This window comes from Gymnoscopelus braueri (genome assembly GCF_963280865.1).
Source record: "Gymnoscopelus braueri genome assembly, chromosome: 9".
Taxonomy (NCBI): domain Eukaryota; kingdom Metazoa; phylum Chordata; class Actinopteri; order Myctophiformes; family Myctophidae; genus Gymnoscopelus; species Gymnoscopelus braueri.
The window spans coordinates 9,031,556-9,048,689 of record NC_137610.1 but is presented as its reverse complement, the minus strand read 5'-3'; the positions used below and the strand labels follow the sequence as shown (position 1 = coordinate 9,048,689).

The following is a 17,134-nucleotide window of genomic DNA, read 5'->3' as shown; positions in this document are numbered from 1 at the left end:
TGTTAAGTTTATGTAGTATATTCTTCTATGTGGCTATTAGAGGAATGGTTAAGTGCTGCCTGTGCATGGCAGCTAAGGCCTTTTAGTTCACATAAAGTTAGTATGTCCTCGCTGATCCCAGACGCTGGTCTGTGGTGGATGGGATATCAGCTTGGTCAATTGGTATATGGGTTTGAGAATTCACCCCACACATAGTTTTAGTTCACATAAAGTTAGTATGTCCTCGCTGATCCCAGACGCTGGTCTGTGGTGGATGGGATATCAGCTTGGTCAATTGGTATGGGTTTGAGAATTCACCCCACACATAGTTTTCCTACAATATAGAATAAGGCTTACGGCAAGCGTAGCCATGGCTTCACATTCAAGTTCACATAATGTTAGAATATCCTAGCATGATCCAGAATTGCTAGCTGCATATTCGTCACTGTCTCCTGAAGGAGTCTATTGGGATATCTGCTAGGATGAATCGGTGAGCGTTCACCGTAGGGCGTTCTTGGTTCCGCGTGTTGGGGGTTATGTTAGAATATCCTAGCATGATCCAGAATTGCTAGCTGCATATTCGTCACTGTCTCCTGAAGGAGTTTAGTGGGATATCTGTTTGGATGAATCGGTGAGCGTTCACCGTAGGTCACGCGTGTTGGGGGTTGTTATGTTATGGTATATCTATCTCCCTGCTCTTAATGGTTAATGATGGCCGTATGATTGTGCTGAGCAGGGAGAACAAATATAGCAGAGCCTGAACGCCAAGATAAAATATTACTTCCACACTTGTATTCTCATTCTATTATATTGCTTAAATATATTCGGTCTATAATATTGGTTCAATCTATTCGTGAGTTATCTGACAGAAATTATACGTAGCCTGCGAGTTAGTTCTGGCAGCATACACTCGAGAGGTTACATGCATTGCTCATTCTATATGGCTGTTTACAGCGTCATGCAAGATCCTTACGTCATACACAGACGTGGCAATCAGCTGTCCAATTGGGCGGGTATTTAAGTTCTCTTGAATCGGGCATTCCATCCGGTTGTGTCTTCTAGCTTGTTGTCATGCAGCGTTTTCTCCCACCACCACCCCAGCACCACCAGTGGGCTCTGCTATTGGTCTGTTCCCCATGGGGGGTTGTTATGTTATGGTATATCTATCTCCCTGCTCTTAATGGTTAATGATGGCCGTATGATTGTGCTGAGCAGGGAGAACAAATATAGCAGAGCCTGAACGCCAAGATAAAATATTACTTCCACACTTGTATTCTCATTCTATTATATTGCTTAAATATATTCGGTCTATAATATTGGTTCAATCTATTCGTGAGTTATCTGACAGAACAGAAATTACAACAGAATTTCAGTCTTAAATATTGGCCGATTATATTCAACTGTTAGAAAATGATGCACATAATGTATGTAATGTTAGAAACGGTCAGTACCGCAATATTCACAAGAGGAGGCTTGCCTTCGATTATCAAGAACAAGCTTACAAAAGATAATGTGAACTATGTTCACGTCTCAGAGGTTATCTGACTTGGCCAGGTGGAAAACTAAAGCTAAACTATTGCAGAGTGACCCATCATTTGACCAACATTATGCCTCCTGATAGTTCTACTTGAATGTTGTCAAACATGACATTATGACTTATGTAGCCTACCGGTACATTAATCCCACTAGTGCCTCAGTTCCGCGACCTTCTAAAATAACAGTTTGTAAATGGCCTGGACGCATTGATGTCACTGTCATTCAGAAGTGACGTAACGTAGTGTACTGTAGGCTGCACAGCGGTGTATCAAAGACTGTCAGCTCACACTACTTCGGTTGAATTGACATTAGTGTTAGCCACACCTACTTATTGCGAACGCGGAAGGAGGCCAAAGTGGAGCTTACTATGAAACCCTGCTCGGGTTGTGTATGTGTCTCTGAGGCTCTGTGTGCACTGCCTGTGTGCAGCCGCGCCCCCATGTGACTCGCGCTCTCATTGGCTGCTGACAAACACGGTGAAATAGCACGGATTGCCAAACGCCAATTCCGTGCATAGATGACTAGGAACTCCGAAACTCCGTGCATAGGAGAACCATATCCCCCCCATTAACTTCAATACGAGGCGGAGGCAGTCACGTGACTTTCTCTCTACGCTCTCCCCATCACGGTGAAATAACACAGATTACAAGTCCGTCAATACACAACATAACAATTTTAAAAAGACAAAAAAAAGGGCTGCGTTCGCGCGTCTTACTTGTCAAATATAGACGTATATGTACAATGTATTGCCCCCCTTCCCTCCCTAAGTCGACAATTATTTGAGGCTCGATTTATTTAAATCACTCACTCACTCACTCACTCACTCACACACTCGCGCGCTTACGCACTCACGCACTCACTCACTCACGCACTCATGCACGCATACACACACACACACACACACAGAACAACCCTAAGAGATATCAAGACTGTCCCACTGTGTAAGCATGATTATGTCATCCACTTGCACACGCACACTGATTCGAATCCCAGTGGTTGTGTGTGGTACATTCCCACACAGCCACCCACACACAGCACAACTGTGCACTTATACAGTACACGGCACCGAGGGACATGCTCTCTGCTAAGCCCTCTCCAGTGTGTCTTTATTTCTGTGTGTGTGTGGGGGGGGGGGGGTGAGCCTGTGCATCTTCTGTCTTATTAAACGAGCCTAAATGAATCATTTATGAACATTTGGGGCGTTACTGAGTCAAGACGAGGAAGGGGGAGACTGCCGGGAGAATGGAACATGAAGCGCACCTGTCCATTTCACCGTCGGCTGGTTGCATAACAGGAAGTGTGTTCCCCTTCTCTCTTGCTCTCGTGGAGTTACCGTACATTTGTGGGCAAACATGTGATTGGATTTGCTGCAGACTCTTCCCTCCACTCGTCCGCCAGTCTTTTGATCTGGCAGTGCGACGATGGAGTGTTCAGTGTTGTGTCTCGGAGTGTGCGAGCAGCTCTCCTTATCTTACATGACACGCTGTCTGTGGAAGGAGAAGAGTGCAGGCTTGTTTTTTGCTTGCATTACACACTCCACTGCACTGTCAGTGCACTTGCGCTCGTGCAGGTGCATTAATGCACACGTGAAACCTCTGAGAGTAAAGAGTTTTTTTATACTTAGTTGCGTGCCAGTGGCGCGCCTCGCACCCAAAATAGCAGATATACAACGACACGATGTGAGTGAGCGTGTACATCTGTTATTTTCTAGGTGCAAGGCAATGCGCTGCCAAGTATAAATCAGGCATAACAGATTAGCGCATTCAATTACTGTACTTGCAGAGGCTTCCTGGAGATCCGAGAGTTTGCTACCGAAGCAGGTGGATGACAGAGGCTCTACTGTAGCAGCCTGTACTCAGGTTTTTAGCCCCAGCTATGACATCTATACTGGCTGCATTGCCTTGGAATTTGCTGTGCACTTTTTTGCTCCCTGGAGGATGAACCCTTCTGACTTTGGTGACCCATCTAGCACTACCATTAGGCCAAAGGTTCCACTTCCATACAAGATTAATCCAAATCTAATGGGCAGATTCCCCTGAAGCCTTCTGACCACATTCATGCTCCTGGGAAGATTAGCCTTAAGCATTTGAGTGACCCCATGATCTTTCCTGTTGCTCTATCAGTTTTGCACAGAAGATATTTCGTGATCTAATTGCAGTATGAACCCTTCTGATTTGGGTGACTCTAGTGCAGGGGTATTCAAGGTTTTTCAGGCCAGGGACCCCTTTAGCTGAGAGGGAGATGAAGCAGGGAACCCCCCACTACATATTGTATACAATTGTGTTGCAGATTAAACTTTTTCATAGATTTCATAGATAGCTTCATAGACTACTAGTTGGACAGCACTATCATCAGTGTATGTTGGATTCATGTTAATGTGTATTTTCACTTCAAGGGAAAAGGCTCGCTCAACTTGAGGACTGTCTGGAAAAGTTCAAGAATATACTGGGTGGAGATTCAGATAATACGTAATAGAGAAGATACAATCCAAATTCTCTGTAGAAGTCTTAGGAGTCTTTTTTAATAATGTTTATGATCCGCAGCTGTCAAACAGACGCGCTTCGGCACGCAGGCCTTCGTCAGTGTTAGTCGTTAACCCTGACGGATTTGATCTTCTTTATTAATGTATATTTTCAGACATTTAACCATTTAAACCGTCAATACTTAGTAAACTTGGCCTAACACTCTGTACTTAGTCAGCTGTTGGAGTTAAATTTAGATTCCAAGATTTTATTGGAGTTTTTTTTATTTTTGGCAGGTTGTCTGCTTTGTTGTCTCCGCCAGGCCGAAAGGCATGGCGAGAGAGTATGTTTTACCCCCTGTCCGTCCGTGTGTCCGTTTGTGTGTCCGTGTGTCCGTCCGTCCATCTGTCTGTGAACAGCTAATCTCAGACACTGTTGGCCCGGTCGCTGTGAAACTGTACACGCACACTCCCTGGATGCCAATTCAGAACCTCTGCCCCAAATTTTTCACATGGGCCTGTTATAGCGCCACCAGGAGGCCGATTTGTGCAAAACATATTTTTTGACAGTACTCTTGTCCAAAAATCACGCAAATCGGTAGACAGTATCTCTATAGTCATTAAACGAAAAGAGTCTTTCAGATTTCTCATATTCCATCCTGATTGGCTAAAAATGTCTTCCAAAGTTTGCAGGAGTGCTCCGTTTTGAACAAAATGCCTCAAATCATGAACACAGCATGCAATTTCCGTGAAATTTTGCACGCACATTCCCATTAGGCCGAGGAAGAACTACCATTTGAAATGTTTCAAATCAGCCTCATGGTGGCGCTATAACAGGCCGATTCCTGTTTTTACCTATAATTGCACCGATCTGTGTAAAACTTTGTATGCACACTCCCTACAGGTCAAGGAAAAACCTTTGCCCTGCATTTTTCACCTCTGCCTTTTATAGCGCCACCAGGAGGCCGACTTATGTAAAACCCATTATTTTATACTACTCCTTCCAATTGTATCCAAATTTCACGCAAATCGGTACACATGATCTCTATAGTCATGTGATCACGACGGATGTGTTTAATTTTTCATATTCCATACTGATTGGCTAAGATTGACATCTAAAGTTTGCATTATTGGCTTGTTTTGAACAAAATTCCGCAAATCATGAACGCACCGTCCAATTGCGCTCAAACTTTGCACACACATTCACACTATGTTGAGGAACAAATGCCACCCTTTTAACATTGGCCTGTTATAGCGCCACCAACAGGTCTAATTTGGCGAAACACATGTTTTTAACAAAATGCCTCAAATCATGAATGCAGTCAGTGTCCGATTGTCGTGCAAGGCCTAAGAAGAAATGGCACCCTTTTCACGTTGGCCTATTATAGCGCCACCAGGAGGCCACAATAGCCTACCTGACCTGGCGGAGACCTGTGCTCCGAGGAGCACTTTTTCTAGTTTACTTTAGGCTCTACTTTATTGACTATTGCTTATTTTCCCTAATACAGAGCAGCAAGGCTATAATGCATGACAATGCAACAGACATATACTGTACCATACAGTAGCAGGACTATGCACACATGGAGAAAGACAAGGAACATTAAGCACACTAAACAATGCTGTGCTTTGTCTGTCTACTATCTCCCCAGGTATGATTTGGACTCCAAGAGCGACAATCTTTCTAAACATGTGAGTATCCTCTCCTTTTCCCTTAACGGCCGTGCTACACCAGGCGTGTCCATGCGTGGAATTTACTGCACACGTACTATGAGTTTGGAAAGCTCCAATTGATGTCAATGATACCGGCTACAACAGCTGAGCCCAGGAATGGCGTCTATTTTATATATGTGTGTATTCCCCATATGCGCGTATATTGTGTCCAAAAATACATATATTGAATAGTTTGGTATGTCTGTCAGGGATCATTGTCAGGAAGGCTATTTAGTTTCTACTCCTCAAAACAATTGGAAGAATCAAACACTGCAGAATGCACTTTGTTCATCGAGCAAAATGTTAACTGAACAAGCTGAAATGACGTCGGCCTAATCAATTTGAAATTGATATTCATTAATTAATTAGTTCATTAATATGAAGGCTTCTTGCTCCCGCAAACTGTTGCTTTTCTCCATTCTCCTCTCTGCCAAGCAGCTTAAGAACTGCACACTGGGGAAGCTCCCAAGCTCATCCCAACCATAGACTCCAAACTGATCAAATCACATGAGCATTCTCTACAGGAGTAATAGCCTAATCATCTCGTCTATCAGGACGCCAGAAATAAGTGCGTTCCATAAACTGTAATTGACAGGCCCCCCTCTCTCTCAATAAGGAAGAAATAATAAGCAACATGCGGTGCCAAACCAGTACATTGCTTGATAGTGAATGTGATTAAACGGCACAAGGGATGTTTATAAAAGATTCTCTGATTGCTTAAAAGTTACATTTATTAGTACATTATTTATTATTATTAATAGCCTACTAACAAGTGAAGGCTATGATATAGCCTATCAAGACCCACACATATTCATAAATGGTCAATGTTTCTCGAGTCCTGCAACAACTTGTCTGCAATTGTGTTTCCCGGTGTAGCAGAATTTATGCGTGATAATCTTTTCACGGGTTGCGCACAAGGCACCCATATATTCTTTGGTGTAGCCCGGGTGTCATACAGTAGCCGCTCCCTAATCAGTAACACATTCACAGAAATATCACACAGCCAAGGAGTCTGTCTTCTTCAGACCAATAGAGGCTTGATTTGCTGTTCATCATCCCAACATCAGTCTGACAGTTAAGAGGTGTCAGTTACGCAAGTGGGAACAAAATGATCTTGGCTGCATCTTAAAAGTTTTAATGTGAAAGGATGTGCTGAGGTTTTGTGTGAGCTGAATCGCACATCATACCCCCAATCCCCGCTTTCTCAAAAGTTTCATGATTGTACAGTATGTGTTGGAGAATTCAGCACCAGCCTCCTCTGCAAGTTAAATCACATGTAGTTCTATACATTACAGTACTTAAAGTTAAAATTATACACATATGTAAACAAACAGTGTTATTATTACTGTTTTACTGTCGATAGAAGTAGATGTAATTTTTATATGCAATGTTTTGTAAGTTATGGTCCCACAACCCATAGAAATGCAATAGCAGCAAGTGGCTGTGAAAAATGTGTTGTTAGCGTTTAGCTTAATTTATAATCAGTGATACAGGCTTTACATTACGATAAAGTAAAAAGTTAAATAATGATAAATACATAAATACATAAATACTGCATTTGTTTGTATTGAAACTTTCATATACAGTAACAGTATAACTAATGATACTGTAAGTAATCATGTAATGGTGATAATGGTCTTAGGTGGTATGTTGCGCAAGAGGTAATGATCTATGAAATGTGAAGTACCGGTTCAGTCTCCCCTCCAGGCTTACGCTGAATTCAGTGATAGTGTTTTGTCTCTTAGCGTTTTTGTGCTTGGTGTGTACAAAATATCTGAAACATCATCATCACCTTTGTGTGTGTACGTCTACTGTAGTTCACGCCTATTTCAGACCATAGCAAGCTTCTGATAGGTTGCTCCGGTTTTATCTGATCCCCTCGTGAGACTTACCATTGGTGTTGGCTTGAAGATGTCATCTCCAAGCCTCCTTTCAAGCCTCTGGAACACGTGGGTATGAAAGTGCTGGGGAATGGTGACGTCCTGGGCCCTTTTTTAGGGCATCAGTGTACAGGACATCATGTGCAGCAGCAAGTTGCTGCCTTTGCTCGCTTCTGTAGGTTTGACAACCTTCATTGACACATTCGGTTCTAAGTGTGAACTCCCGGTATAGGGTACTCCCATAGGGGAGTTTTTCCCTTGTAGAGGGAATTCAGTGCCTCCAGAGCTGGCAGGTTACATGGTCTTCTGGGTAATTCATGGGAGTTTCCAAATAGTTGACCTATAATGTGTGACTCATTGAAACACCTTTTTTGCTGCATAAGCGAGGAAGAGTGCTTGGGGTAAGAAGGAGCTCTAAGGCCGAGCCTCACCGCTTATAGGGGGAGCAATGATGTCATCATGTATTTTTGAGCTTGTATATCCGCTTGCGTTCCTGAACTTAACCCACAGGGGGGGCAGTGTACAGGGGAGTACAATATGCTCTGAAGAGGTTTACCTTCACATCATTTGAACAAGAGTAGAATTTTCAACCCAGCATGTTAGCTTGAGCATATAATATACGGTGCTGCCTATTATACAGATCATCATCATCATCAGTCAGTTGGTCTGTTAAAAAATGCCCCAGATACTTAGCTTTGTTACCAGTGTTGCATTGCTCATTGCACGCAGTACCACGGCGTACGGCCAAAGATTTTGTCCAGGAGCACGCACATGCATCGATCAAAAACAACCCTGACAAAAGCTGCGTGAGCTGAGCGTCACCAGTGTGAATGAACATAGGAATGAGCCTGGATGCATATCAATTGGTCCATTCTGTGACCTGCTAAATCCTGTAGTGTAGGTGTTAAGCGACGTGCGCGTGACGTCATTAAAATAGCGTCCCACCAAAGATAAAATCACCACTGCACCACTGTTTGTTACAGACAGACAACGTTTGACATAACAGATAAAAAGATGGAAAGGAAAGATCTTTATCCCCTCTCGTTCTGAAAATCATAACAACACTTTTTTAAGCATTATATTTCACATCAGATGCAACACTATGCTCAGAGCATATATGCAGCAGCTGTTGGAACCCAGCAGGAGAAAGTACAGCCAAATCGTCCACATACATAAGATGGTTCACTAAGGTGTTACCAATCATACAGCCTGTTTTACAGCATATATATATTATTATACTATAATGTATCCAGCTTGCTTATACTTACTTGATGCTCCATAATAAAAAACACTTTTTTTTAATCTCCAACCAGTTTAACACCAAACTCGTCTCCCTTCTTATATTAACCTGAGGCCTGAGGCCGATTCTACAAAATATCTTCTAAATCCTAACATTTTTTATTTATTTAAAAAAACCTATATTTCTATATCAGTGGTTCTCAAACTTTGTCTGTCAAGGACCCCCAAAATTATATGTATTTGGCCGCGGACCCCCATCTCAAAATATTTTGTTCCAGGGACCCACAGAAGTAAAGATTTGAGTTACAAATGTTGGCTTTAAAAATATGTACAAAGATTTGCACAAATGTTCACAAAAAAATAATAAAAAAAGATCTACAAGCTCGTAGCACGGCACTCGGTGCCGTGCTATGAGCTTGTAGATCGTAAATAAATCTTAAAATGATGTGTTCCAGGTCTTAATGGGTTAACCCATTAAAACCGGGAAAGCATCTGTGTAATTTTAGCATTGGCTATTCAAAAATTGCAGACATACAAGCTCACAGCGCGTCACAAGCTTGTACATCTGCTATTTTTTAACATGTTTGAAAAACCTTGAAAGTGTGAGAACTACTGGTTTAGAAGACATTTGTAGAATCGGCCTCAAGTCTTAATGGGTTCATATATGATATTTGTAACTATTTCAACTTATATTAGCTTTCAAAACTTTAAGAAAACATCATTTGTGTTCTATTGTTGAGTGACACTAGTGTTTATTTTAAGGTGACTTTACGTTGTTGAATGTTTCCAGTTCATGTGAAGCTACATCACACAGAAAGGCACACAGAGACAGAGAGCTGTGCTACAGACACGGGGACAGGTGGCATTAGGGACAGCTAGCTGTCAGCCAGGCTGACACAGTTCAGAGCCTCTCTGATGAAAGCAGCCAGTCTGGAGAGGACAAAGAGCCAAAGTCTTCTCCAGAGAAAGCACACTAACAACTCCAGCTGCACACCCCGTCTGGCCTCCTCCCTCTCAACACAAAGTTCCAACAGTTTGCAAAAGCTGCCATTCTCAGGATGTATTTCATTGTGTGCAGCGCCTAGTTGTTGTTGCTTGCTGTTGTTTTTTCTACCTTCAAGTTTAATAGGTTTAGCCACATAGGCCTTTACACCTCTGTCACAAAAAAAGTAATAGGCTCTATGCACAGCAGCCATATTGGAAAGAAGTTGGGCCTCTTCCTTACTTCCTTCATACTGTAGGTGTTACCAATGATACTAATGAAGGCTCTGTTCCATTCTGAGTCAAACAGAGTCAGGGTGCTGATATTGTGCATGTTGACTCACTGGAAACACTCGGCTACACTAGTGGTTCTCAAAGTGTGGTCCAGGGACCCTCATGGTTCCTTGAGGGGGTTCCAGATGGACCCTAATTACGTGTGTGTAATGGTCCATTTGGTTCCATTTGTACACTCTCAGAGTTATGGGGGTCTTTGAAATTAAAAGGATTGTACACTAAATGGAACAGTAGTATCATTGGTAACACTTGTGAAGGAAGTAAGGAAGGGGCCCAATTTCTTTCCAATATGGCTGCCGCGCATAGAGCCTATTAGTAAACATGAGTGATTAGGTGTTCTGATCGTTAGACCACCCTTCCACTACAAACACAACAAGGTGACAGTGAGGCCATGTCTCAAAGTTCCCTTCAGTTCATACCACTTACTGTAGCTCTGTTAGCCACCAAAATACCCCAGGCCCCCAGAGTATGATCACTGGCCAGCTCTATTTTTTGCTGCTCATCTCCGTTTCTATCCACTGTCTTCACCACCTTCAGCTGTAGACATCAGATTTCAACCTCTGCAAACAGAAAGTGGCCAAGTTGTGGTCGTATAGTTTCCCCACACATTGCATTCGTTTTTCCCCAAGACATTGGTAAAAGGAGAAGGCACACACACACACACACACACACCGCCTTGCAGGACTTGATCCTTGGCCCATATAGAGTTCAATCCATATAGTTACCCATACATTATATCATCAATGCCAGCCCCAGTCATACTGCTATCCCTCAGTCAAAGACCCCAACCCATCCTGCCCTTGGGGTCTAACACTGAGCACAAACCAACACTGTCAGTGCAGCGATTTGCTCTCAGAATGAGGACTGGGGGACGCTTGGGTGCTTCCTGTCATCACTGAGGATGTGGGGGATCTGAGATATGGAATACAGATCTTTCTCCTCTCTCACATCCCGGCTATAAATAACACGAAGCGAATGAATGCATTCGTTTACAGTATCTCACTTGACAGCTACTGTATAAGTTCCAAGGCTCGAAGGATGCCGTCGTCCTCCCACAACAGCAGATGTTTCTCCTCCCGACATACGGTTCCTATACCCTGTGCAGATACTGTACACGCATGCCTGCAGGGGAAGATGTGAACCTCTCAGAAAGATGGAGGGAGAGAGATTGCGGCGGTGAGGTCTCATTAAGGTCTGTGGATCCTCCTCGGTTCTATGAGGTTAACTGCATGTCCCTTCAAGTCATGACACTGTTCATGCCTCTATTGTAGTTTTGTATTCTCATGGATTATTTAACCCATTGAGACCTGAAGCCGATTCTAAAAATGTTTTCTAAATCCTAACAGTTTTTATGAAAATATAAAAATACAAAAAATATATGTATATTAGAAATATATATATTAGAAAATCTAAAAAATATCTCAAAATATGATATTGCTTCTGGGCGTCCAGGGACGCCCAGAAGCAAAGATTTGAATTACAAATGTTCGCTTTTAAAATATATATATATATTCAAAGATTTGCACAGATTTTCCAGATTTTTCTAAAATAGCAGATCTACAAGCTCATAGCGCGACACTCGGTGTCGCGCTATGAGCTTGTATATCTGCTAATTTTGAATAGCCAAATAAATCTTAAAATGACGCGGATGCGTTCCCGGTCTAAATGGATTAAACGCATTTCTGCTCTATTAGTATAGAGGAAAGAGATGTGAATATGGAGAGAGAGAGCAAATAAATAATGAGCCCAATTTTATCCCACAATATGATTGGCTCTGGTCCTAAAATACGTGGCATGTGCACTAGCTAGTAGAGCCGCCAGTGAAATTCAGTGATATTCACTGACCTTATTAACACCTCTCTGACGTCTGGTTACTTTCCCTCTGCTTTCAAGACTGCCAGAGTCACCCCCCTCTCAGTCTTGTCTTTGTCTGGTTAAAATCACTGCCAATTTCTAAACGAAGCAATGGTAATGTGGTTCTGTAAAATAGCCCTTTGCTCTACGGTGATAACGTTTTAATCTTTCTTCTCGTTTCCCAAATGATCAGCATATTAGTTGATCGTCCTAGTTGATACTGGAAATGTATTCTTTAATTAACATATTGTACAGCACATCTTGCTCATCTAATAGTTGAAGGCCTCTGAAATTACCATAAAACGCTGTATTCACTTAATGGAACACTGTTTTTTAATTAGAGACACAGATAAAATCCTCACTGTTAATTTAAATCTGGATGTAAACAGGAGGATTTTACTGTGTTAACCGTGCACAAATGAGACATATGGAAACAATTTTCAGTGTTGAATTTAGCCGGCCCATATGTTAATAGCAACAAAGAATTACATGTTGAGGTTATGACCCATTCTCTACAAAACTGCACTAATCTACTACCACTACATAAATGTTTGCTTTGCCCATTTACACACGCTGTTAGCGTTAACTGAAGGAGGCCTGCATAAAATTATATCACACACCCAGCTGGAGATTTATAGTTCATTAAGACTTATAGTTAAGTTTTACAACTAGAACATTTACTATGAAATGTCCATCCATCCATCTTCAATCGCTTATCCGGAGTCGGATCGCGGGGGCAACAGTTCCAGCCAGTGCCGGATTTATAGGAGTTGAGGCCTGTGGGCTAGAGTAATTTTCGAGGCCCCCCTGGCGCGTGAAGCGGGTTATTCGGGTTATTTTTCTTTTAATTTCGGGTTTAATTCGGTTATTTCGGTCCAAAGTGGAGCAATTTGATCGTAAAAAAAAATTGTTATCATAAAAAATAATAATATATATAATAATAATAATAATATTGTTTTATTATTTTTTTTTACCAAAAAAATCGGAGGCCCCCCCAGTTCGAGGCCCGTGGGCTGCAGCCCACCCTAGCCCAACGGTAAGTCCGCCCCTGGTTCCAGCAGAGAGCTCCAGTCTTCCCTCTCCTGAGCAACATTAGCCACTTCTTCCTGGGGGATCCCGAGGCGTTCCCAGGCCAGTGTGGAGATGTAATCCCCCCCATCTGGTCGTTGGTCTACCCCTGGGTCTCTTCCTAGTGAAATGTTTTTATTTTCTTCAGCTCCGTGGCCTTGTGGTTAGAGTGTCCGTCCGCCCTGAGATTGGGAGGTTGGGGTTCGATTCCCCGGCTGGGTCATACCAAAGACTATACAAATGGAACCCAATGCCTCCCTGCTTGGCAATCAGCATCAAGGGTTAGATTGGGGGTCCCTGCGACATGCGTCATGTCCAGGGGGTGTACTTGTATATCATGGCTGGCCAGGCTGGGGGATGTCCTTGTACATCATTCAACTTTTATTTATTTTCTCGGAAATACATTGAGGGCAGAGCCCTTATTTTCAATGATGCCGAGATTACAGAAAGCATAATACAACAGTGTAAATAATATTGAAGATGAGAACAGCAGGATAAAACAAGTTATGAATGTGAAAACAGCAACAAAAAAAACAGAGAATGAAAACAGTAATAAAGACAACTTGATTAAAACAGGGACAATTTTAAAAGATTAGCGAGCAAGTTTTTTAATTGACCCAGTGAGATCATGGAATCCATTTTTAAAGTGCATTGTAGTTCATTCCAGGTAAAGGGAGCGCTTAAACTGAAGGCTGTTTTGCCTAGCTCGGTGTTGGCCTTGGGGTCCAATAATGGGTTGTATTCCTGAGAGCGTGTTTGATGGGTGGAAGTATTTGGTTTTAATAGTAATGAAATATATGTTGGTCAAGCCGCCTCATGCTACAGAAACAGGAGATAGGCCCCTGCCCTATGGGCCACATGGCTCGGCAAGGCTTACTTCTCCTGTGAGAACCTGGTTGTGTTGTTTTTTTCTCTAGACAATTAACCACTTCAACCTATTTGTTGTGCTACAAATAGTGAGAATAGCTGAAGCCACAGGCTCACAAGTGACACGTTGTGAAAAATGCCACTTTTACCCTGGCATCCCTATTGTGGTCATATCATTATAGGTTAAAGGCAGGCTAAGTGATATTACATTTTCATGTGGGTTGCCAATCTCATCCAATCAGGAGAGAGTATCCATTAAAATGTTAAAGTGTTCCACTTATCCTGAATGGGTTCTCTCTCCTGATTGAATAAAATTGTTGCAGTATCTCAACCTGAAAATGTGTTTTCTGTTTACCAAAGAGGTGGAGAGACGTGGAGACCCCTGTTACTTAACAAACACTCTATAGCGATGATTACTATCAGAATATAGAGCTATTTAACATTTATTTTAACAAAACGTATCACTGCACCTTTAACAAACTGTGATGTTGTGTTACTGCTGCACTGGGCTGGGTTTGCAACAGTAGAGACTGGATGAATATTTTGAGAACAATTCATTAAGTGGTACACTTGTAAAGTTGTGAGTTTTTTTTTACACCCAACTATTTATGATTAGGTGCAGCTGCTATTCAGCCAGCTCTTATTTATGGAGGACTTAAACAATAAAGCTAATTAACTTAACGCTCGCGGGCGACCCACTCCACATAATTGGAATAGGAGTATAAAAGGATTTACATGGTACAACATCAGTGAAGCTTCCTCTGTGGAATAACTGTGTAGTACATCACAAACCTTAGAAAAGTGATTGCAATGACATTTGGGTACAATAAGCATACACATTTTAGGGCTTGGCAATTAACCCACAATATCAAAACCAATATTCATAACCAAAAACAGACTTAATATTGCTCGGTGTGTAGGTAAATACATTTATCGAGAAGCAGATTTTGTAGCAATGAATCAACACAAATAAATTCAAATACATTACTTTATAATTGACTAAAACCATTAGTCTGATCAACCACTTGACCCTGTATTATCATTTGTTGTACAATGGTGGCGTACACAAAAAATCGGAAATTGTTCTACAAGCTCACACAACGCATCACATCACACCGTGTTGTGAGCTTGTAGATCAGCTACTTTCACTATTATTATTATAATTTTTTGTAATTGTTCATTAATCGTAATCGAGGCAAAAAGTTAAAATAATTTTGATATTGAATTGAAGTCGTATCGCCCAGCCCTAAAATATTTTGATATCTGGTACTCTCTCCTCCACTCTGAACCAATTGAGGCTAATAAAATGAGCATGAAGATGTATTCTGGGATGGAGTTTTAAGATCAACTTAACTCATTTCAATATCTCCGGGATGCTAGTGTACCAGGGTATGCAGCCTATGCAGGTGTAATCAAAATGATATTAAACAAGCGCCTCTGCCAATATTGCCAAGAGCACTTCTAATTATAAATATTCTGGCAATGTTTCATTTTGACTTTGAGATAACATTTAGTGGCACACTCTCTCCAGATATCTAATTTGCAGTAAGTACTGCAAATTAAGTACTTAGCTGTAGCTTCCAAGTCACCTGATACCACTGTGAACCCAGGAGTTACTTAGTTTAACATTAGATCCACTTTTTTTTGTCATGATGATGAGAGACTATAGGAGAGCTGAATCATCAGCAAACCGGAACAGGATACAATCACTGGCTGACTTCATGTCGTTAACATATATTAAAAGGAAAAGAGGAAATAAAATGCTCCCTTGAGGGATCTCACATGTTAGTGGTTGTCTCACTCTTGAGTTTGATATCACATGAACACATGGGCAAAATGTCCTACATGTATAGACTAGAAAAAGTGCTCCTCGGAGCACAGGTCCCCACTAGGTCAGGTAGGTTATTGTGGGCCAGCAATGTTCGGAATCTGTAGAAGTTGATTCATGTTGATGAAGTTATTGCACAGACAAAATATGTTGATTTGTGGGAGTGTAGAATATAGTTTTGTGTTTAAGCTGGTTAATTGTATTGTTATTAATGTGAAGTGGCTTGTTATAGTGTTATAGTCATGAAAACCGAACAGATCCGTCTTGATCTGCCTCTGCCTTTCACGGCAATCGGACGATATTTTCATGATTCGAGGCATTTTCTTCAAAACGGACCAATCCTGCAAACTTTGGAAGCCAATCTTAGCCAATCAGGATGGAATACGAAAAATCCGACAGATCCGTGTAGATCATATGACTATGTAATAGAGATACTGTGTACCAATTTGCGGGATGTTTGTACAAAATCTGTAGGAGTTATGTCAAAAAATGTATTTAGCAAAAATCAGCCTCCTGGTGGCACTATAACAGGCCGATGTGAAAAGTTTAGGTCAGAGGTTCTGCTCTGGCATCCAGGGAGTGTGTGTGTGTGCACAGCTTCATGTCGATCGGGCCAACGGTGCCGGAGATTAGCTGTTCACAGACAGATGGGCGGACAGATGGACACACACACACACACACACACACACACACACACACACACACACACACACACACACACAGATGGACGGACAGGGGCCAAAACATGGAACCAAATGAAAAGGAAAAGCAGCGCCCTCTGCTGTTTTTGACTATCTCAGTTGGCTCTGGGAGGAAGAAAACGTAGCACCCGTGCGCAAGGAAACCGGGGTTTTGGTCTGCCTTCAGCGCATCACTTCCGGTGGTGCTACTATGTTTTCATTCCCACTAACAATATTTCTACACGGAACACTAACACCACTTCTCCCAGAGAACATGGATCGTTTTGGTTATAAGCCCACTTGCTTCTATGATGAAAGAGCAAGTTAAAATGTGAATATCTTTCCGTGGTTTTGTCTGCTCCGCGGACGCTATTGTTAAATTAGTTTCGGTTGGTTTCGAGAGGGGAAGGATCGACGGACACGTGAATCCCGCCCACTACATTTGATTGGGTAAAGCGCGGCCTGCTTCCTGATCTGAAGGCACGCCCACTTGTAGCCCAGTGCGCACACGTTATGACGAACCCCCCAGACAGATTCAAACGCAGAGCAGAATCTGTTCTTGAGAGATTAGCCTGGTGGAGACAATAATGAATGTTTTTCTTTCTCAACATTAACTCTTCGCTAGACATGAGTGACCATTTCATTCTCAGCCACACAGAACCAGGAGATCACATGATCGCAAGATCTCTTCCACAATTCACTTCCTTGTTATTCGATTTGGAAAAAACAGCTTTTTCTCGCCTCCCTGGATTCTATA

The 17,134-nt window shown here is 42.1% G+C and overlaps 1 protein-coding gene across 1 annotated transcript in view; it reads left to right on the top strand.

Annotated features, from left to right (window-relative positions):
* Positions 1-17,134, top strand: part of LOC308092567 (copine-8-like) — a gene marked incomplete at both ends in the record, with an annotated part of 128,471 nt that overhangs the window by 67,668 nt on the left and 43,669 nt on the right. The window contains 1 exon segment of the mRNA XM_080438542.1: positions 5,626-5,665. Coding sequence (XP_080294668.1) covers positions 5,626-5,665 — 40 coding nt within the window.